Source organism: Fukomys damarensis, unplaced genomic scaffold (assembly GCF_012274545.1).
Source record: "Fukomys damarensis isolate Sample0158 unplaced genomic scaffold, DMR_v1.0_HiC HiC_scaffold_19, whole genome shotgun sequence".
Lineage (NCBI taxonomy): Eukaryota > Metazoa > Chordata > Mammalia > Rodentia > Bathyergidae > Fukomys > Fukomys damarensis.
Genome location: NW_022900931.1, coordinates 54,921,270 through 54,941,177, shown reverse-complemented (window position 1 = coordinate 54,941,177; position 19,908 = coordinate 54,921,270). Strand labels below are relative to the sequence as shown.

General features: G+C 51.7%; 1 protein-coding gene across 1 annotated transcript; it reads right to left on the bottom strand.

Annotated features, from left to right (window-relative positions):
• Positions 1-5,017: 5,017 nt before the first annotated feature.
• On the bottom strand, positions 5,018-18,224 carry Dmkn (dermokine). The gene is made up of 16 exons (XM_033765978.1): positions 17,855-18,224; positions 17,374-17,732; positions 17,207-17,263; positions 16,892-16,953; positions 16,602-16,833; positions 15,746-15,808; positions 15,486-15,536; positions 12,254-12,301; positions 12,025-12,072; positions 9,561-9,617; positions 9,044-9,091; positions 7,472-7,519; positions 6,957-7,025; positions 6,019-6,042; positions 5,867-5,914; positions 5,018-5,306 (listed from the first exon to the last, which is right to left on the bottom strand). The coding sequence occupies exons 1-15, from the start codon at positions 18,222-18,224 to the stop codon at positions 5,867-5,869; spliced, it is 1,584 nt and encodes a 527-aa protein (XP_033621869.1). The 3' UTR covers positions 5,018-5,306.
• Between the last annotated feature and the right edge of the window lie 1,684 nt (positions 18,225-19,908).

Sequence of the window (19,908 nt, the reverse complement as noted above, 5' to 3'; positions counted from 1 at the left end):
AAAAAAAAAAAAAAAAAAAAAAAAAGACAAACTTACCATCCCAGTTCTGGTCCTAGTGGTTAAAGTTCTAGTATCTACAGTAGGAGCTAGCTACCCCAGGTGCTCAACCACAGAAATTCTGTTCCTATGCTTGAAAAAAACTGGCTGTGTTGGGTTATGATTTTTTTCACTTGGTACCTTCCTGACATTTTCAAGGTAATTGCATCTTTACCTGATTTTTACTGCAAATGCTGGCTTTAAAATCTAATCTCTTTCTATACTCCTCCTCTGACATATGAGTCTGTACCCCCCAACTGTCCAGTGCCCACTGGTGGCACAGGTAAGGGAAGAGAGGGTAGAAAGCTTTCAGAGGGGAAGGTCCCAGCTTTCAGAGGGGAAAGTCCAGGTGGTAGGTGATAAGGGAGCCCACTCAGGCTTTGGGTACACTTTGGATGTATGCCACAGGGTAATGGAACTGCATCTCCAGGCCTAGTTGACTCCCTGTTCCCTCTCTGAGAATACCAGTACACTCCACAGGCCTGCCCCCACCCCACCCTGAATCTGCCAGAACTTGAATGTGGGTAGTAGGTGAGGCCCAGCCCTGGTTGCTACATTACAGACACCCAGAGGGGCCGGAGCCAGCTTCCTAGGTGTTAGGAGGGGGCTTGAAGGAATGGGCACCTAGTCTTTAGGACCTTGCTGAGCACATGGGGGAAAAGCCTGGAATCCCTGGAAGGAAAGCCAGCTGGGATGGCACTAGCGCAAAAACAGACAGGTGGATCAATAGAACAAAATAGAAGATGGAGAAACAACCCCAGGCACATTCATCTGATTTGACAAAAACATACATTAGAGGAAAGATAGTCGCTTTAATAAATGGTGCTGGGAAAACTGGCTATCTACATGCAGAAGATTGAATCTAGACAATATCTCTCAGCATGTACTAAACTAGAATCAAAATGGATCAAAGGTGTAAATTTTAAAACAGAAAAACTTAATCTGCTGGAAGATAAAATATAAAGCTCTTGAAGACATAGGTGCAGGCAAGGATTTTCCGAACAGAACCCCTATTGCACAAGAAATAACATCAAGAATCAGCAAATGAGATCATATCAAATTGAAATGCCCCTGCATAGCAAAGAAAATACCCAACAGATTGAAGAGACAACTTATAGGATGGAAAAAATTTTGCCAGTTATTCCATGGACAGAGGACTGACATCTAGAATATATTAAGAAGTAAAAAACAAAAAAGACCACCCCAATAAAAGACCCAATCAAAAATGGGCAAATGAAATAAACACTTCTCAGAAGAAGACCAAATTACTGATTAATACATGGGGAAAAAAAAGTTCAACATCTCTGACCATTAAAGTTATGCAAATTAAAAACAACAGTGAGGTTCCACCATACTCCAGAAAGAACAGCTGTCATCAAGAAAGCAACTAATAACAAATGCCCGAGAAGTCCTGGGGGAGAAGGAACTCTTCTACGTTGTTGGTGGAAGGTGAACCAGTACAGCCATTATGGAGATCAGTACAGTGAGTCCTCAAAAAACTAAAACTAGGAGTTCTATTTGACTCAGTATTCACTTTCTGGGTATCTTCCCAAAAGAGTTAAAGATACATTACAGTGATACCTGCACACCCATGCTTATAGCAGCATAGTACATAATAGTTAAATCTTGGAAGCAGCCTGTATGTCTAGCAACAGATGAAAGGATAAAGAAAATGTGTTTATATAATGGAGTACTACTGTGCTGTGAAAAGGATAAACTTGAGTTTGTAGAAAAATGGATGCACCTTGAGACCATAACGTTAAGTGAAATAAATCAGACATGGGAGCTTAAATATTGTATGGTTTCTCCTATATGAGAAACCCAAAGTATAAGTAAAGAATGAAATAAAAGATAGGTAATAGGAAATAGATCTTTTGCAAAAGGGAAGGGGACTGAGCGAGAGGAGACCGGGTGGGGGGTGAAAGAAGAATTAAGATGTGTCACGTACATGCGCCAGTTCCCCACGAGGAAGGCAATCATTATGTACTGCAGGCATGTACTAAAAAAAAAACAACAAATAAAAGGGAAGGCAGTTGGGGCTGGGATGTTAGGAGACGTCTGGGGTGTTAGGAGGCAGAACTCGAGGCTTGCTTGTCCCGTGTTTTCTACTTCTCTGTGCCGGCGTTAATAATAACGCACTCCGGAAAGCAGCCGCATTGCCCAGCAGGTCTGGTGTCTTCCTTTGCCGCCCACCCGGTGTACCCTTTGCTTAAACTTCTCCCAGGAAGACTTCCTGGGTTGCTCCTACTCAATTCCAAGCCCTCCTCCGGTTTGCTAATTTGTATTTACCTAGCAGCCGCTTTGGCTCTTGGTGCTGGGAATTCAGGGCAGACCAAGCACTTGTTCTACGGAGCATAATGTTACAGTGGAGAAAACATCACAGTCTGTGATCACGATGAAGAAAAATAAGGAAACTGTCTACAATAGCGGAGATAACTTCAGACGACACGGGCACTGTGAAGAAAGCAGGGTGATGCCACGGTGATCCTTGGCGAAGATGCGCTGGAGAGGGGCATTTAAACCGATAACCAAAAAGAAGTAAGAAAAAAGAAAGAAATGAAGCAAGCCCGGCGTGGTGGCGCGTGTCTGCGATCCCAGTTACTTGGGAGCTTGAGGCAGAAGGATCGCGAGTTCTGAGTCAGTCTGGGCAAGTTTTTAGCAAGACTCTTTCTTGATGAAAAGAATTCAAGGGCCGAGAATGTAGCGCGTGGTAAAGCATTCCTGGGTTCTGTCCCTAGGACCACAAAGAAAAGGGAGAAGAAGAAAGAGAAGGAGGAAGAGAATGAGAAGGGTGGGGGAAGAAAGAGAGAAAAGAGTTCATTAAAAGTGTAAACAGAATTGAGAAATTGAGACATAGAGAGACACGAAAACAGCAGAAGCGATGGCCTTCTGAGGATCTTGGATTCAGGGACAGGTTACAAACAGCAGTGTCCCAGGAAAGGCTTTCCTACCACGTACTTGCTGACTGGAGAAGGAGGCCAGAGGCAAACGACACACCCTGGCTGAGCAGCCGGTACTTTTTTTTTGTAGGGCTAATGAAAAGCTTGTGGAAAGTTCTGAGCAGGGAATGTTTCCTGGCAGTCATGGGAGAATGAATGCTGGGACTTTAGGTGGCTACTGAAGAGGCCCCCAGAGGAGGTGACTTCCCTTTTTGGTGGGTCCCCTAACCCCTAGGACCTTAATGTGCCTCGAGTATTACTGGAAGAGCTGCTTTCAGCCTTTTTGTCCAACAACTCCCCAAGAGTCCAGAACCACCTTGGCCACCTCTCCTTTCCCTTCAGTTCCTCAGAAACTGGCTTGAGGGGACCTCAGTTCCTTTTTCCCATACCTCACTTGCCTCCAGAAACTGCCTGTGAGCGAGGATGGAGCGTCCTCTCTGGGACTGCTCCATGTGCTCCCCCGTGTGGCTGTGAGGAGGTACTTCAAGGCTCTCCCGACGGCGGAACTGAGGATGACTCTCCTCCTCTAGGAACAATCCCAGTGAGGTAGGTGGCAGGGTTGGGTGGGGGGAAGAGCCGAGGACTGCTTTTTCTCCTGCTTTTTCTCCCTGCCAGGTTGGATCAGTTCAGGCTAGGTTCCTTTCACTAACCTATTTGAGGCCCTCTGTGCCCACTGGGTTTGGGACAACAGCCAAGGAAGAAGAGTCATGCCCTCCATGACCTTGGAATCTGAGAGGGAGTGACTTAGACTGTCAGGGTGCTCTTGTCATCCTTTTATTTCCTCTTTCCTTGCAGAAATATCAGGGGGACACTGTACTAGCTGGATGGGCTTCACAGACTGTGGCTACACTGTCCATCCCTGGCCTGTGATAACCTTGAGCCCAGCAAGTGCCCAGAGCCTCTACCTCCTTCATTGGTTCATTAGTGAAGTAGTTTTCTGCCTTGCTCCCTGGAACCTGGAAACTCAGATTAGCTGTCTGTAAGGTAATGGCTCTGACTCATCTTTCCCCGAAATTCCCACACACATCAACCCAACTGCCCCTCCCTGTCCACACTTGAATGTTGTTATCGTTTAAATATGAAGCGTCCCCCTCAAAATTCACACACTGAGGACTTGGTCCCCAACACAACAGTGTTCAGAGGTGAAGCCTAGAGGTTCAGCAGGGCACTGACTCACTGAGGCGTTCATAGTTGAGGGGGCTATGATGTGGCCAGGCCTACTTGATGTTGAAGGGTGTGTCTTGTGCACTGGGGGACATGAGGTGAGCTTCTTGTCTTCACCACACGCTCAGCCATGAGGTATCGTCTCAGAAGAGGCCCAGAAGCAACAGGGCCAGGTGACCGTGAACTGAAACCGCTGAAACCTAAGGCAAGATAAACCCTTCTTCTTTTAAATTGTTTATCTCAGGTATTTTGTCTCAACAACAAAAATCCGACTAGCACAAGTATGTTTGCATCCCCAGGTACAGTCTCTGCCAGCCCTCTCTCTCCTGCATCCTGCCCTCTCCCTGCCCCACCAAGACCAGTCTCACTTTGAACAACTTCTTTACTTCAGCCTCCTGATGTGAATAGTTGTACCATTGCCCTTTCAGGCCATAAAACATCCATGACTGTTTGACATGGTATCCAGATAGGTTGGACAAAGGTGATTTTTTTTTTTACAAACAGGGAAACTGAGGCATGGTGAGACCAGCTAGCTGCTTCTTGTCAGGTCAGGACTACAATCCAGAACTTTTTTTTTTTTTTTTTTTGAGACAGGATCTCACTGTGTAGTTGAGACTGACCTGGAACTCACTATGTAGCCCAGGCTGGTCTTGAACTCACAGCAATCCTCCTGCCTCAGCCTCCCAAGTGCTGGGATTACAGGCGTGTGCCACCACACCCAGCTTCAGGATTTATTTCTCTCTGCCCACCACACAAGTCTGATACCACTATCAGGAGGAAGGGAGAATATCTGCTCCTAACTCATTTTTCCACCCTCCCTGACCTAGGCCATCAGTCTAGTATTAATACAATTTGTGAAAGCCTTTGGGAAACAAGATTCATGTTTTATTTCCACAGAGAAACTCAATACATGAGCTTTTTTCTGGAAAATTGTCAATTACTTCAGGTCACAAAATAAAGTAAGAACAGAAAGGGGCTTATTCTGTTAGGCTGGTGGTCACCAAGACACCACAGCAAAGTGAGAAATGAGGAACGGATGAGCCAGGCCCCCAGCCCAGCAGATGTGGCTGTCAGCACAGCTGGGAAGACTGGGAAGACTGGGAAGTATGGTTGGGCTCCTTGACGACTGGTGTTCAGGAGGTCTCAGCAGTGACCAGAAATCATTTTCTAGAAAAGAAAAACGAGAAGATTAAATGATAGAATGCAGCCACTCCTAAATCACTTGCAACCGGACGCCCTTTCGTCCAATCCCCAGGCTCCAGCAGCTCCTTTGCTGTCCCGCCCAGTCTGTTCCCCTCCCTTGTGCCCCCACCTAAAACAGATTTTATGACCGCTTTGTCTCCGGAGCCACACTTCATCCTTTATCCCCCCAAATTCTCTCGGCCGTTCCCAGGGACAGTTCTTGTCCTGTCCTTGTCCTTTCCCCAGCACGCCACCCTCCTCTTCTGTGCCCACGCGGCTCCCTCTGTCTCGCCCCTCCCCTGTTCCGTTCTCAGGCTGCTTCCCATATGCCTTGGATCATTTTCTTGGGACTGTTCCTCCACACCCCACAATGGGCCCTGCTCCTCCTTCACCCCCGCAGCTAGCGTCCACCTAAAGGAAACCTCACTTCGTGGCACTGCTGACTGAGGTCTGAGGAAACGCTAAGGTCCCAGCCTCGCTCAAGGGGTGACTCTGGCTCGGCTCCCGAGGACGTGTGGCTCCCTGCCGCTCTGTCTGACACTCACCTACCAAAACTTCAGCCAATGCAGCAGACCAGGTTGTGCCCGGGAAGCCTGCAGGACAGGAGAAAGGCTGAGATGTCGTGCTGTCCCCTCCACCCACTCTGGCCTCAGGCCTCCTCGGTCTCCAGCCGGGTTTTCTCAGTCCCCATACTCACAGAGGATGAAGGTGTGGTTACTCCCTGTGGAGAAAAGAGGAGAGGAGGTGATGTGTGGCTTTAGTGGCCTTTCTGTACCCTGACTTGGCCTTGGGGTTCAGAAAGGGCCCCATGTCTGAAGCAGACACAAGCCAGGATTATCACCAAGGCCTTTCAGTCTCCCTGTAGACATTCAGTCTGGGATCTTTCCCCTAAGGATGTTGTATCCACAATGACATTTAACATAGCCCTGAGCACACAGTGACCACAGGGAGTGAACGGAGCTGAGGTGTCCCTTCTGCCTGCTGGGTGAATAGAAATCAGCCACAGACTGGCCAAGGGGACACCACCAGGCAGCGCTAATGGCATCTATACCTTCTTTTCCTCACCACTTCTCCGTCCCTGCACAGAAGGTTCTCCCTTCTAGGGTAGGAGCTTCCTTGTGATGAGAGATAGGGGGAAATCCTTGGCCTAGCTGTCCTTTGCTAGCCTAATTAGTATCCAGCACACTCAGTTCCTGCCATTATAACATTGCCTTCTTTGCAACCGTACAAAACAAACTTTCTGGTGTATCGTTTCCTTTTATCTCCTTCAAGGCATGAAGCATTGTTTCCCACCAACCACGAGCTCCGGGGCTCGCTTTCCCGGGAGGGCTAGCCCGCTTTCCTCTCCTCTGCTCCCCAGAAGAGGTCTGCAGAGGAGACGCCTGCCTGCGTGGGTGGTGGGATGCGATTTGTCAGAGCAGTGCTCCTCTCTGGGAGGCGCTTGCTTTTTCCTCTGTTGCACGGAAGCGGCTCGCTGAGAGGGTAGCTCGGAGGAGGGTGGTCCTCTCCGCTTCCAGGTTGCTCACAGGGTGAGAGTCTCCCTCCAGAGGCTTTCAGAGTGATCAGGGAGGGCCCTGTAGTGAACACCCCCCTCCATCTCTCTTCCGCGGGCCCTGTTCCAGCACCAAGCCTCACCTTGGGGGTACTCCTCACTGAGTTCTGCCCACTGGACATCGTGGGATAGGCCTGCTGGTTGTAATAGACCTGTGGGAGCAGAGGGGAGGAGAAGGGGTGAAGGTGCATCACTCTAGAGCAAGCACCCCATCTCCCCGCCCCAACTGGATATTTCTTAAAGCCCCTGCCTTCCCCTCTTCCAAGTTGGATTTGGGAGCTTTTTCAAGCCACAAGAGCCCACCCCTCACCACTCTTAACTGTCTCAGCCCAAAGGGCCAGCCGACTCCTTCCCTGGACCCTCTCCAACTCTCAAGTGAGCTGAGACAGGAGACCAGGGAGAGGTGGCATCTAAATCAGGCATCAGTGCTAGAGATCTTGCCTTGGAAGTTACAGCTCCCGCCTCTTGCCTTCCCACATCAGGCTGAGAAAACTATTGGATGGAGAATTTTAAAAAAAGAGAATTTCAGAGGGGCCACACCCAGGGCTGAGAGGGACCCAAGGACCTTCCAGGAGAGTCTGAGAGCAAAGAGACTCACCTGATCAGAACTGCCTGCCCTCTTCTGGAGCGGTGGCAGGTCTAGATCCTGAGAGGGAAAAAGGAGCCACAGTCGGCATCCCCAGAGCCAGCATCCTGCTACCTAGGCTCTGCCCTCCTCTGAAAGCCCCAGCATCTCCCATCCCACCCCTCTAATGGTCCGTGGTAAGCACGGTGACCTAGAAGAGACTGATGGCCCAGAGAGATGTAGGACACGGATTTCCACATTCAAGGTGGGAGTCGTGGTGGAGAAGCCGACTGGGCAGCTCCAGGCCCTCCCCCCCCGCCCACGCACCTGGTGTGTTGGAAGCTCTGGCCAGAGGTGTGGTAGAATTGAGGAAAGGGTGGAGCCCACACGGGCTGCTCCGGACAACCCACCCCCTCAGCCCAGCCTGCCTTTGTGTACACCAAACCCTGCTGCACCCTCACAGGCGCTTTAAGGACCACACGTCGCTGTTCTCTAGGGTCCTTGGGAGGATGGGCATTAGCTCCGGGACAGAGGAGGGGAGGAAAAGGAGGAGATACAGGAAGCAGAGGAAGGAGCGCGCTTCCCTGCCCGCAAGGCAGGGGGCAGTTCTCATCTTTTCTGGAAGGACCACACCGTTCACTCCTTCCGTCTCCCAGTGCAAGGGTCAAGTCCTACCTGACTTAACTTTCTGCCTGTCCACACCTGACAATGAGCCTTAACCCCACTCTTAGTGCTGACCCCGAGGTCATAAACTGCTTGCCCATCAGCCCCCAGATAGTTTTGATTTGGTCTAGCTTTTTTAAAAAATTAGATTAGGGGCTGGGGATTTGACTCAGTGGTTCCACTGCCTGCCTCACAAACACAAGGGCCTGAGTTTGATCCCTGGTACCAAAAAAAAAAAAAAAAAAAAAAAAGTTGCCAACAAATTAAAAACTCAGATTTCTAACATGTCTCAAAAAATCAGACAACACAGCCACACAGGTCCTACATGTGTGCACGATGGCACTAGGGGAAGGCCTTGACTCCCCCCGTCCAGCCCCCCATGCCTGATCCGGGCAAAGCCCCCCAAGGCTTCTGTTTCCCGGAGGCCAGTGGCCATGCACAGTGAGGCGTGGCCTTCTTCAGGACAGGGTCCTGCTCATTCTGCCCAGGAACCGGATATTCAGACCCGCGCCCGTCTGCACTTGACCCTGACCTGACCCCCCCAGCATACTGTCCTCTCTTCCTCAGCTTCCCTCCGCAGTGCCCCTTTTCCATCACTTAAAAACTGATTGCAGCCCCAGGTCCCTTTTTTCCCCCTCCACCTGCTTGCCCTATGTACCCACCCAGCTGTGGGTCCCCTCTAGCCAGGCCAGGCCCAGCAGGGACAGCAGCAGAGCAGAGACGGTGGCCCACTTCACGATTCTGAGCCTGTGGAGCCCGAGCCTGGAGCCTGGGCTTTTATTGGGGCTCCCACCTTGCACTCTCCTCGGTGACTCACAGCCTCTCTCTCCCAACCCACTGCCACTTGAGATTGCATAAAAGCAGCAGGAAGCTGGAGAGGGAGTGAGGAAGCCACCTGCTGAGGGACTGACCAAGTCCCCAGTTCTGCCCCTCAGCCCTTACCTCAGTAATTTTTTTCCAGTTGAAGAAAGGAGTCCTTCGTTTGAAATCCTGGAGGGAGAGGACGAGAAGAGTGGCTGGTGAGCCAGAACTCAGGGTGGGAAGGGACTGCCGGAGATCACTGGAGGAAAGGACTTGGGAGAGAGGTGGGATCTGAGGACTCCATGGAGATAAGCAAGGAGAGGTGAGGGTGTTTGGGTTTGAGGTGGCATTGATGATAAGCCTAGGATAACCCCAAGATGAGTGAAAGTATTACTTATCATAAACATATACAAATAAAATTAAAAGATTGGGGTGAGATGACCTATCTCAAAAATGAAAAGAGGAACAATTCGGGCCAGGGATTTAGCTCAGTGGTTCTTCCACCTGCCTCGCAAGTGCAGGGTCCTGAGTTCAATCCCTGGTACAAAAAAAAAAAAGAAAGAAAAGGGACAATTTTGTGACAGGTCAGCTGGTGCTGAGGGTGGCTGAAGGTGATGGCCAGAATCACCAATTCTTTGGAAGGCAGGAATTCTCCTACCTCCCAGAGTCTTCGGAAGTAGAGGAGGGCCCGGGTACTGGGGGACAGGACTTGGCCCTGCGGATGAAAAACAGGGAGCAGGTTAGCAAGGAGCCCTCCCCCCCTCACCTAAGCCCAGTCTCCTGCTGTTTCTCCGCCCTCAGAATCTTATTGTGACTAAGGTTGGACAGGCAGGCACTGATGGGAGCCAGGAGTCTCAGGGGACACCAGAAAGTATTTTGGAAATGGAGAAAGGTTAGGCCTCTGAACCACTGACCAGCCCACCCTCCCCACACACTGGACTGTCTGTGCTCCCAGCCCCTCTCCGGGACAACATAACTGTAGCAAAACCTCAGACCAGAACCTGTCCCCCAGCCCCCACCTTTTCAGCTGCCAGTGGACCTCCAGCACAGTACCCAAAGCTGTGGGGCTCTGTCCATTCCTCCCCACCCCTGGGGCAAACAGCCGAGACGGAAAAAAAAAGGAGCAGAGACCAGCATGTGGGGCAGCTGAAATTTATTTCAATGGCATGGGGCCAAATTTAGGGGTGAGGGACAAGTTTAGGGGTGAGGGAGGGGCTCGGTAGGGAGGGAGTGGGACCTCCCATCCAGCTGATAGCTCCTTGCCTGGAGGTCACGGGTTTCGAAAGCTCTTTTCCTCCTGGGCAAAGAAATAGGCTCTATGAGGGAACTTGAGCTGTAGGGATTTGGGGGTGGCGTGGGCATCCACCCCTGCTTGGGAAATCTACAGGGACCTTGTAGCCCACCGCTGTCATCTAGACATCCGGACACCTTTGGGCTTGAGAATGCCCTGCCTCACCAGGAGTGTTACCTAGAGTCCCCCTCCTGACCCCTCTCTCTGGCTGAAGTCCTCAACTCCCTCAACCCAGCTGTGAAGGAGAACAGAGCTCCACACCTCTCCTTCCTCCCACCTTTCTACCGGATCTGCCCTTCCAGGAAGCCAACAGTGATTACTTCCTTCCTGCCCCTGTGACAATGTCAGAAGTGCTTAGTAGTCTGTCGTGGTTCTCTGGGAGGCGCACCCGGGTGTGCCCTGTCCTTTCCATCAGACTCTAAGTGACCCTGAGGTCCGTAGCAAGGAGTCTTGCCCCTGCCGGAGACTGATCTCTGTAACAGAGAATCTGTTTGGCTCATTCAGTGCCGCTGGGACCTTCGGATCCCTCCCGTCCCCATCATTCCCAGAGGTCAGGCTTTGCTGTTCCTGAAATTTGGGTCAGGTTGCGTGCTCATCTGCCACCACCCGCTCCTCCCGTAAAGACCACAGGGTGAGGGAAGGCCGGGGTCCTCGCCTTAATTCTCTCACGTTAGAGGGCAGAACCTCGGCAGCTCACAGAGGCTGCTCTGGTGGCAGGAACGACGGATGAGCGGGATGAGTGCAGTGCGGAGAGCGAGGACCCAGGGCAAGAGGCAGCTGCCACTCGGCCCCATGAAAGGGGGGTTCAGGCTGCCAAACTTTCAAGAAACCAGAAATCTAAACACTCGTCTCTCCCCACTACCCTCTCTATCTCTTCCATGCTGGGATTTGAACCTAGAGCCGTTGCACATTATTTTGAGACATGAGCCTTGCTGTGTTGCCCAGGTGAGACTCGAACTTGTGACCTTCCTGCCTCAGCCCTGAAAGTGCTGGGATTACAGGCGTGTGCCGCTGTGCCACCTAAAGTCTCTCAACTTTTACACTTGAGCAACTAATTCATATTCGGAGGAGGAGGAGGAGGAGGAGGAGGTGGAGGAGGAGGAGGGCTCGAACAAAGCGCAGTGGGCCATGTTTCACAACTTCTGCCTGGGGAAGTGGTTGGGATCATCCATTTGCCCTTCAGCCCCATCAACTCTGCTGTTCTGGTGTCAAATCAGGCTGCTGAGGGCTTCCCTATGAGAGGGAGGGGTGGGTAGGGAGGAAAGGGAGAGGAGTTCTCTGACCCAGCTGTCTCCTAAGATTGCATGAGTACAGGGCCCAGAGTAATACCTGTCACCCATCAGGCACTTAGCAGCTCTCCAGGTCCTTTTCCCTTCTTCCCCTGGGTGTGTCAGTCCTTGTGTGGCCTTTGAGCTCCACCTTCAGTCTATCTATGCTCTAGGACAGTGGTGGTGAACCTCTGGCACGTCTGCTGCAGCGGGCTGTTTGTATCACTGAAAACTCTTAAAAGGTTTGCCGTCACTGCTCTAGAATCAGGCTGTCCCCTTAACCTTCCAAAGCAAAAACTGACATTCCTAACCCGCTCAGATCTAAATGTTGAGGCCTTAAAGAGGCTCATCTCTTCCATTCATCTCTGGCTCCCAGTTGTCCCCAGAGGCTCCGTCTCTTTTCAGGTCTCAGTTTGTATGTTGGTTTTGGTTTTAGTATTGGCCTAAATGCCATCTTAGTGGCCGTTATTATTGTTCCCCTGGCTCTCCAGCCAGAGTTATAGCTTTCCTCCCTACATTTCTCCCCCGTTAAGATCAGGATTGCACAGCCTGTCAGAACTTACCTTGTTTATGGCATCCCAGTTAATGAATCCCAGCTTAGACTTAAAATTCTGCAAAGAAAACATAAAGAATGTCCACATCAGGTCACAATGTCATTGGTCCAGGGCCTCAGGCCAAGAGAGGGACAAGGGTGCGTCTTACTGTCAGTAAAGAGGATTTCAGCCTGGAGGGCCAAGTGACAGGGGTCGGTTTTCCCAAGGAGAATGAGCAGAGCTGTCTTACAGAACTCACCTTCCAGAAATTGTCAAAGTTGAAGACTCCAGGAGATGTCTGAGAGTTCTGGGGAACAGATGAGAAACGGGGTGAATTCAAGAAGCTACTGGGTGAGCAAGAGGCATGGGCAGGAGTTGTGGGGAGATGTAAAGAGGGGGACGAAGAACGCTTGATCCCATGGTCGCAGCCCGAGGTACAGTAACACCACTCACCACAGAGTTGAGCTCATTGACTCCTTCATCTCCGTTGCTATCCCCACTGGGTGAGTGCCCCTGGTGGGGAAAGGGGAGACTGATGCTCAAGACGGTTGCAACCTGTCATACGTGCTCCTGGCCCTCTCACCTCCACTACTGCTCAAGCCCTTCTGCCCCTCTATCTAAATCCACTTTCCCTCCTTTACATGGCACCTACAATTCCCACCTCAAAAAGACTTTCCAGAATGATTGCAACCATGTAGCCCTACCCGGTCCCTCGACTTTTAGTTATATTTTTGCCTCCCCCAAAACACCACTGGTAAAGAGAGTAGCTAAATGTCGTCCCACTGTGCCTTCTTCTGCCATATTCCTCCGCAGATGACTCCAGCTCACAGATGAGAAGACTGGAACTCAAAGGGGTCCGGCAGCTGACCTCAGGATCTGTCTTTGTGCCTGTACTCTGTACCCTGTCAGTCTAGTCTTGACATTGAAAGCTCTAAAGTAACTGTGGAAAGCGAACCAGTCAGGCGTCATTGTCTTCACTTTATCCAAAGACACCCAGGCGCAGAGAGCTTAACTGACTTGCCTAAAGATGTGCAGATGACAAGTGAAAAGCTGCCATTTGAACCCCCATCTTCTAACCCAAAGTTCAGCGACTTTCACTTCTCAACACTGACTTCTTAAGTATGCTTTTTGCAAGTAGTTCCTTGGCCATTCTGTTATTTTTGTCTAAGCTTCCCCCTTGCAAGAAACTATGGCTCTAAAGTCGACGGAAAGGAAGGAGAGAACGGGTGAATGGAAGAGGGGAATGGAGATCCCAGATGGTTGCTTTTGTCTCATGATGGTCACCAGACACCGATTCAGAGCAGCTTACAAGAAGAAACTAGTATTTTTGTTTCTTCTCCCAAGCCCTTGGCTTTCTGCCCACACTCCAGCATCCCTTCTGTGAATGCTACCCCAGCTGTCCCTAGGCTCACCTGAGAGTTGCTGTGGGAATTCCCAAGGAGATCACTCTCTCTGCTTTCCTGGGGAGAGAAAGTAAAGAAGTCACTGGGAGGAGAGGACAGGAGTGCAGGTTACAAGATCAGGGTACTGAGGCATGAGAGAACATCCCAGCACTCCATCCTGCCTGGCAGATCTTGTTTCAATCTCCTTATGTGATGGACCAGCTTACTGTATGGACTTACGGTTTTTATAGAGAATGTCACCATCTCTGTTCATATTTGTCTCTGCGAGCTGTCCAAACTCCAGCAGGAGGAGCTTTAGCACCAAAGCATCTGAATTCTCCCCTGGTTTGGAATCAGATGCAAGCCATACTGTTGACCTGAACTGACCCAAACTGGAGGCCCCCAGCTGGGATTACGGCTGCACTGGGCAAAAAGTTAGTGCCAGCTGGCCAGTCAGCAGGAGCCAAGGTGTCCAGAAGCAGACTGGTTGGCTAGTCTTCTCTTGAGTCAGAGGTAAGCTCCTGCGTTGGCACGTCCTCATTCCCAGAGGTAGTTAGCCGCTCTGCTGTCAGGCCAAGTGCTCAGTTAGCGTTGCTACTGGAGAGTTAACCTCCAGCCCTCTCACTGTGGGCACAGCCTCTACTCTCAAGGCCTACTGCTCTCCTACCCTGATGTCCCCAGGACCACTGGGATCCCCTTGTCCTTGCTGAATCCCCAGAAAGACAGTGAAACACAGATCCCTGTTCTAGATCCCGGAGCCATCTTCAAAAATGTATGTATGGATTTCATATTCCTCTACACATACTAAGGGAATTCTTTTTGAGAACTTGTCAGAATAATTTTGAAATTCACCAGGAAGGATAAGGGCCTAGGATTAGGTTTTTAAAATGCTGGAAAAGATCAGTGGCCAGGCGGGACTTGTATTGGTGGATATTAACATACCATAAGCTATTGTAAATAAAACGATGGTATCTGTGCCACAATGGATGGATCCACTTAGCAAAACAAAACCAGAAACGAAGGTATTTACAAGTGGTGTTTCAAGTCAGTGGTGGAAATGATTTAATACTCAGGACTGGAAATATCATTTAAATATGTGGGGGGAAATACGAGTGATACACCTCATCAGCTTCTTCCCTTGCCTTTAATTGTTTTTCCCAAAACAGAGGAGCACCCAGCTGTGATCCAAAGTGTAGAATAATTGTGATTCGATCAGAGAGCAGAGCTAGACTAAACACAGCAAAATGAAGTCCAGATGGATCGAAGAGTTACATTTTAAAAATTGAAATTATGTAAGCATTTGTAATAATTGAAGAGAATAAAGACCTTTACAGCAATATACTAAGAGCAGAAACCACAGAGGAAAAAGATTGATAATTTTATGGGGAGTGGACTTGTTCGTTTGTTTTTTGAGACAGGGTCTCACTACGCAGTTCAGACTGGCCTCACACTCACTACGTAGCCCAGGCTGGTCTTGAACTCACAGCGATCCTCATGCCTTGGCCTCCGAGTGCTGGAATTACAGGCGTGCACCACCACGCTCCACTTGGAGATTGGTAGTTTTGATTCCCTATGTCCTTAAGATTTTGGTATCTACTGCTAGAAACAAACTGAGAGAATACTTCTTAACATTGGCCACAGCCTGCCCAGGTTGCTGGTGAGAAATGGAGCGTCTCAGCCCCACCCCTGACCCGCTGAATCAGAACTTGCTTTTGCACAAGACCTCTAGGTGTGGACAGGAGTATCACACTTGCTCTGTCAGCACCACAAGGACGGACACCTACTGCCGAGGGTGCCAGAATAACTGAGAGGAAATGTACTTTCCAGAACACTTCTGTGCTCTGTTCACGGCCTGGGGTGGGACGGTTGAAATGACTAGGTTTCTGAAAGCACTGGTTTACATAAGATTCTCCCTGGCCCTGCCTACGGTATACAGTGAGGCATTGCATAGGGATTTCCACTGTTACTCTGGAGGCTATTCCTAGAAGTATGCATTTGGCTTCTCCCATCTAAATTGTCAGATTCTCCCCAGATGCATTGGATGGAATTGCTTATCAGGAATGGGGCTGAGCAGAGTGGACCTCTGGGAACGGGAAGTGTGGTTCTCACCTCACTCTCAGATTCTCCGGTTATGCGGCCTTCGTTCTGCGGGTAGTCACACTGCGGGAAAGAGACAGGTAGGACTCACTCAGCCCGCTCCCGGACCCCAATGCCAGCCCCCAAAGGATAGCATTGCAGCCAGCTCCTGCGCAGCAGCAATCCTTCCATTCTCAGGGGGCCCCCACACCAGCACGCAATGGCTGATCCCTCCGTATTTCCTTCCCCGGGCCGGAAGGGCAGGGGCCCTTGGGGGCCCCCCAGCTACCGACCTCAGGTTTGCTTCCGCCGCCACTTGTCCCTCTGCTGCCCGAGGAACTACCGGAATCGGATTCCTTCAGGAAAAGAAAGCAAGAGTTCGCATATCATCTTCAAAGGACTTATAAATGCACCATTTCCTGGAACATAATAAGCAAAAGGGACTCCTCGAGGCCCCCTTACCTTGGAAACTGAAAAGGGTTGATCAAAATCCCTAGAAGTTTCTATGCCCTAAATGGGGGGGTGGGAGTGGAGACGGTGGCATAAGGAGCAGCCAACTAAGGAGGCTCAGGCCCCAGGGAGCTCGCGGGGTGACCTGTCTTTAGCGCCCCTCCCTTGGAGCTCTCCTCTACAGCAGCCCCCTGCCTCCTTACCCACAAGGTAGGGTCCTTGTGGGGACCCTGTAGTCATCGGTGTCATCTACAGCTCAGCTCGGTCAATGTCCTCTAGTTCCAATGTATGCGTGCAATCCCAGCCTTGTCCTCCTTGGAGCTTACCAAATGAGTGTCCTATTTTTCTGTTCCCACCCCTCTTCTTCCCTCTGTCATCCCCAGATCTGCCAGGTGGGCAAGGAAGAGAGGTTGGAAGGAGGCAGAACTTCCCCACCATGAGCAAGAGGAAGGGTAGGGAGCAGAGCAGGCAGCAGTCAGCGGGGAACCCTTGTAGACACCTGACCTGCTTCTGTAAAAAGCCTGGGCTGGGGCTGGGGAGGCGGGGAGCAGAGGCTGAGGGAGCCCCATGATGACAACTGCCAGTTACGTCACCTGCTCCAAGGCTGCAGCAGCCTCCGGGGAAACCTTGGGGCCCGTGTGCTCTGCAGGGACCAGGACCCTCACCCATCCCTATCTTCTCCCCAGGAGCAGAACTCACGTGGCTGGACCCAGAACTGCCGCCGCCATGGCCACCACTGCTACCACCGTGGCCACCACTGCTGCCACCGTGGCCACCACTGCTGCCACCTTGGCCACCACTGCTGCCACCTTGGCCACCACTGCTACCACCACTCTGGCTGCTGCTTTCCTGTGGAGCAGAATGGAGAGGATGTGGATGAGGGACCAGGACTGTGTCTCTCCTCCCTTGCTCTCCTGCCAGGGCATAGTCTCTGCCCAGCCGATGAGGAGCTGTGTCCCATTCCCCCAGTGCAGATCACCACAGCCTGCCCTCCTCTTACCCTGGAGTTGGTAGAGCTTCCACCAGAGCCAGACAGTGGGCCGTTGGCGCACTGTGGAGAAAAGGCCACCATTAGGTTTAGAGATCTCTGTCAAAGCCATCTCCACAAGCCGCTCCACCTTCCTTGAGGCCCGGTTCCATTCCCCTCCTCCCCTCTCATTTCCTAGTTTCCCGACACACCCATCCCTTCCCAGCCCAGTCTTCCTCTTACCCTCTTCCCTCTTCTTCCTTTCCCTTTTGTTTCTCCCCTACTCTCTGTCACACACGTGCAGACAATCACTCTGTCCCCAGACTCTGGCTCTTACCCCAGAATTTTGGCGGCTGCCTCTCACTGACCCATAGCCAGGCTGGGCCGCAGACCCCTGCAGGGAGGGTGAGACTCAGTGTGGGATCTGGAAGGATCAGGGAGGTGTGGAGAGTGTGGTGTGAAGAGCAGGCGAGGGTGGATCCCTGGGCTGGGTGGCTACTTTACCTGAGCATTGGTCTCAAGGTTCAGGGTCCTTCCACTGCCTCCCTGCCCCCAGGAGCCTCCCAGAGAATTGGTTCCAAAACTGCCTTCAGAGCCTCCAGGTTGTCCATGGCCCCAGGGAGACCCTGGACCTCCAAAACTTCCCTGGCCCTGGCCTCCAGTGCTACCGTGAGAGCCAAACACGCCGTGTCCTCCAGACGTTCCCTGCAAGGACAACACACCTGCACTTGGTACGACCAAACCCTGACTCTGATAGAGGAGGAAGGCAGAGCAACCCAAAGTTAGACAGGAACGGGAGCAGACAGAGGCCCATGGCAGAGACCCCGCAGTAGCAGAGGAAGGCTGCATCCCAAGGAAGGAAACTGCCCACACAGCCACACAACAGCCCCGCTCTCCTTTTAACCATTTCCCATTCATCCTTTCCCATGGCACTCAACTGAGCTGCCCCATGGCCTCCCATTTCTACACCTGGCTTCCTAGCCACTCACCCAAGAAGCAGAGCTGTGGGCAGCATCCGTTCCATGTCGAATGAAGCTCTCAGCCTGTCTGCCAGCCTCTCTCCCAGTGTTTTCAAGAGCGTGGGCTGCTTCCCCAAGTTTGTTGCTGAGTGCATCTCCTGTGGCCTCCCTGAATGCAGAGCTGGCTTCTCCTCCGTTCCCTTGGCCAACGGCATCCTCAATTCCGGAGCTGACTGCCTCTTTAGCTCCTTCACCAATGGCCTTCTCAACTCCATTGCCAGTGGCTTCTCCCATTCCTTGTCCAGCTCCTGTCCCAGGACCCTGCAATGGACCCGCTGCCCCACTGCCCAGGCACAGGGCCAGCAGGAGACTGGAAAGAGATACCAAAAGCTTCATGTCCACCCAGCTCCCTCTCTCCCCGGAGAGTCTTCTTCCCACTTCAGTCTGTTTCTTCTGATCCTTTCTCTTCCTCTGTGCTGCACCCCCTCCTGCCTTCTCCCTCTACTTTCTTATTCTGCCTTCTGGGTCTACAGCCTCTCTTGCTCTCTCCTTTCCCAGACACCCCTGCTTTCCCAGAGTCCTTCTCCCTGTCACTACTCCTTATACTGTAGGTTGGGAGAAGGTAACAGGGCCGGGCAGCCCAGGTCCCTCCCCTAGTGACTCAGGGCCCAACTACTCGATAGGGTAATGAGCTGTAATTGTGAGCCTGTGTTGAAATAGAGAGGGAGCCATGCATCACAGAGGGAGGGAGACCTGGGATGAGACCGACACAAAAGTGTTCTAGTTGCCCAACCCCAGGAATCTGGGGCGCAGGGTGGGGATGGGGCACATGCGGAGATAGGTGTTAGTGTGTCCTGGAAGCGGTGGGGTAAGAAGACTTAGGAGAGAGGCACTGCAGGAAGGACCCTAGCAGTGGAACAGGAGAGGGAAACCCATTGGATAGGACCAGCCCTAGGCCCCAGCGTAAGCCAACATGAGTTGGGGCCACAGGGTGGAGAGCAGGGGCCCTCTCGTGGCCCTTCTCAGTTTCAGGTGGCCTTGCAGCTCTCTTCTCTCTGCTTCCCACACTGTCACCTACAGGCCACTGCCCTCACACCTTGCAACCCACAGAGAGACTCTGGGAGCCACGGGGCTGTGTTTTAGGTTCTGGGGCTCTGGGGAAAGCCCTCCACGGGGCCCCAGGGGTCAGGGAGAAAATGGCAAGGCCCTGGGAGTGGCCATTGTGTTTCAGTAAGCACCCAAGCTGCTCTGGGAGCTGGGCGGGCCAGCCACCCCCAGGGAAGAGTGGGAGGGAGAGACCAAGGAGGGCACTGACCCAGGCTCCATCCTGTTTACTTGGCCTGGAAGGGGAGAATATGCCTGCGTGAGCTCATGGCACTCAAGAGGGGAGGGACTGCATCAGCTCACCACACTCCCCTTCCCCAGGGGCCAGGCAGCCCTGGCAAGGGAAGAGGGGTTGGCCCAAGGTCAGGAGCCATCAGTTGGCACCATGGCCCTTGCCCCCAGTCCCAGCTCTGGAAGGAACTTGGGCATCCTCCGTTGGTGTTATCCCTGCCTAGTAAGTGCGATTTCTTCTTTCTTCCTAGGCCCCAGGTCCTCTCACTTGGCACTGCCTCGAATCACTAGGATTCATCTCTTGATTAGGAGGGGCTGGTTTCCATGTGTCTTTCTCAATGGCTTTCTGTCAGTCTCTCCACCCCAATACCCGCGCCCAAACTTGTAACATCCTATACTTCTTAGCATGTAAACACCATACCTGACTGTCCTCAGCTTCCACCTCCGTGTTGTTCCATCACTGACTCTTTAATGATGATGATAATGATGATGGTAATAATAAAAATACTAAGAAGAACTGTAGCTGATTATCAAGCCTTTTTCTGTCATTCTGTCATTCCCCTACCAACTCCTGGTTGTCAAAGCCCCTTCATTTCTCTCCTCATGGAGCTGCTTTGGGTTTCACTCTGAGGCTCCGTGTGAAAAGAGAGGGTACAGGCATAAATGTGGGGCCCTCCGGGTTAGCGCTGGAGACCCCTGCGCCTGAGCTGGCTGCTTCCCTTCTGCTTGAGGTCAGGGTCACGGG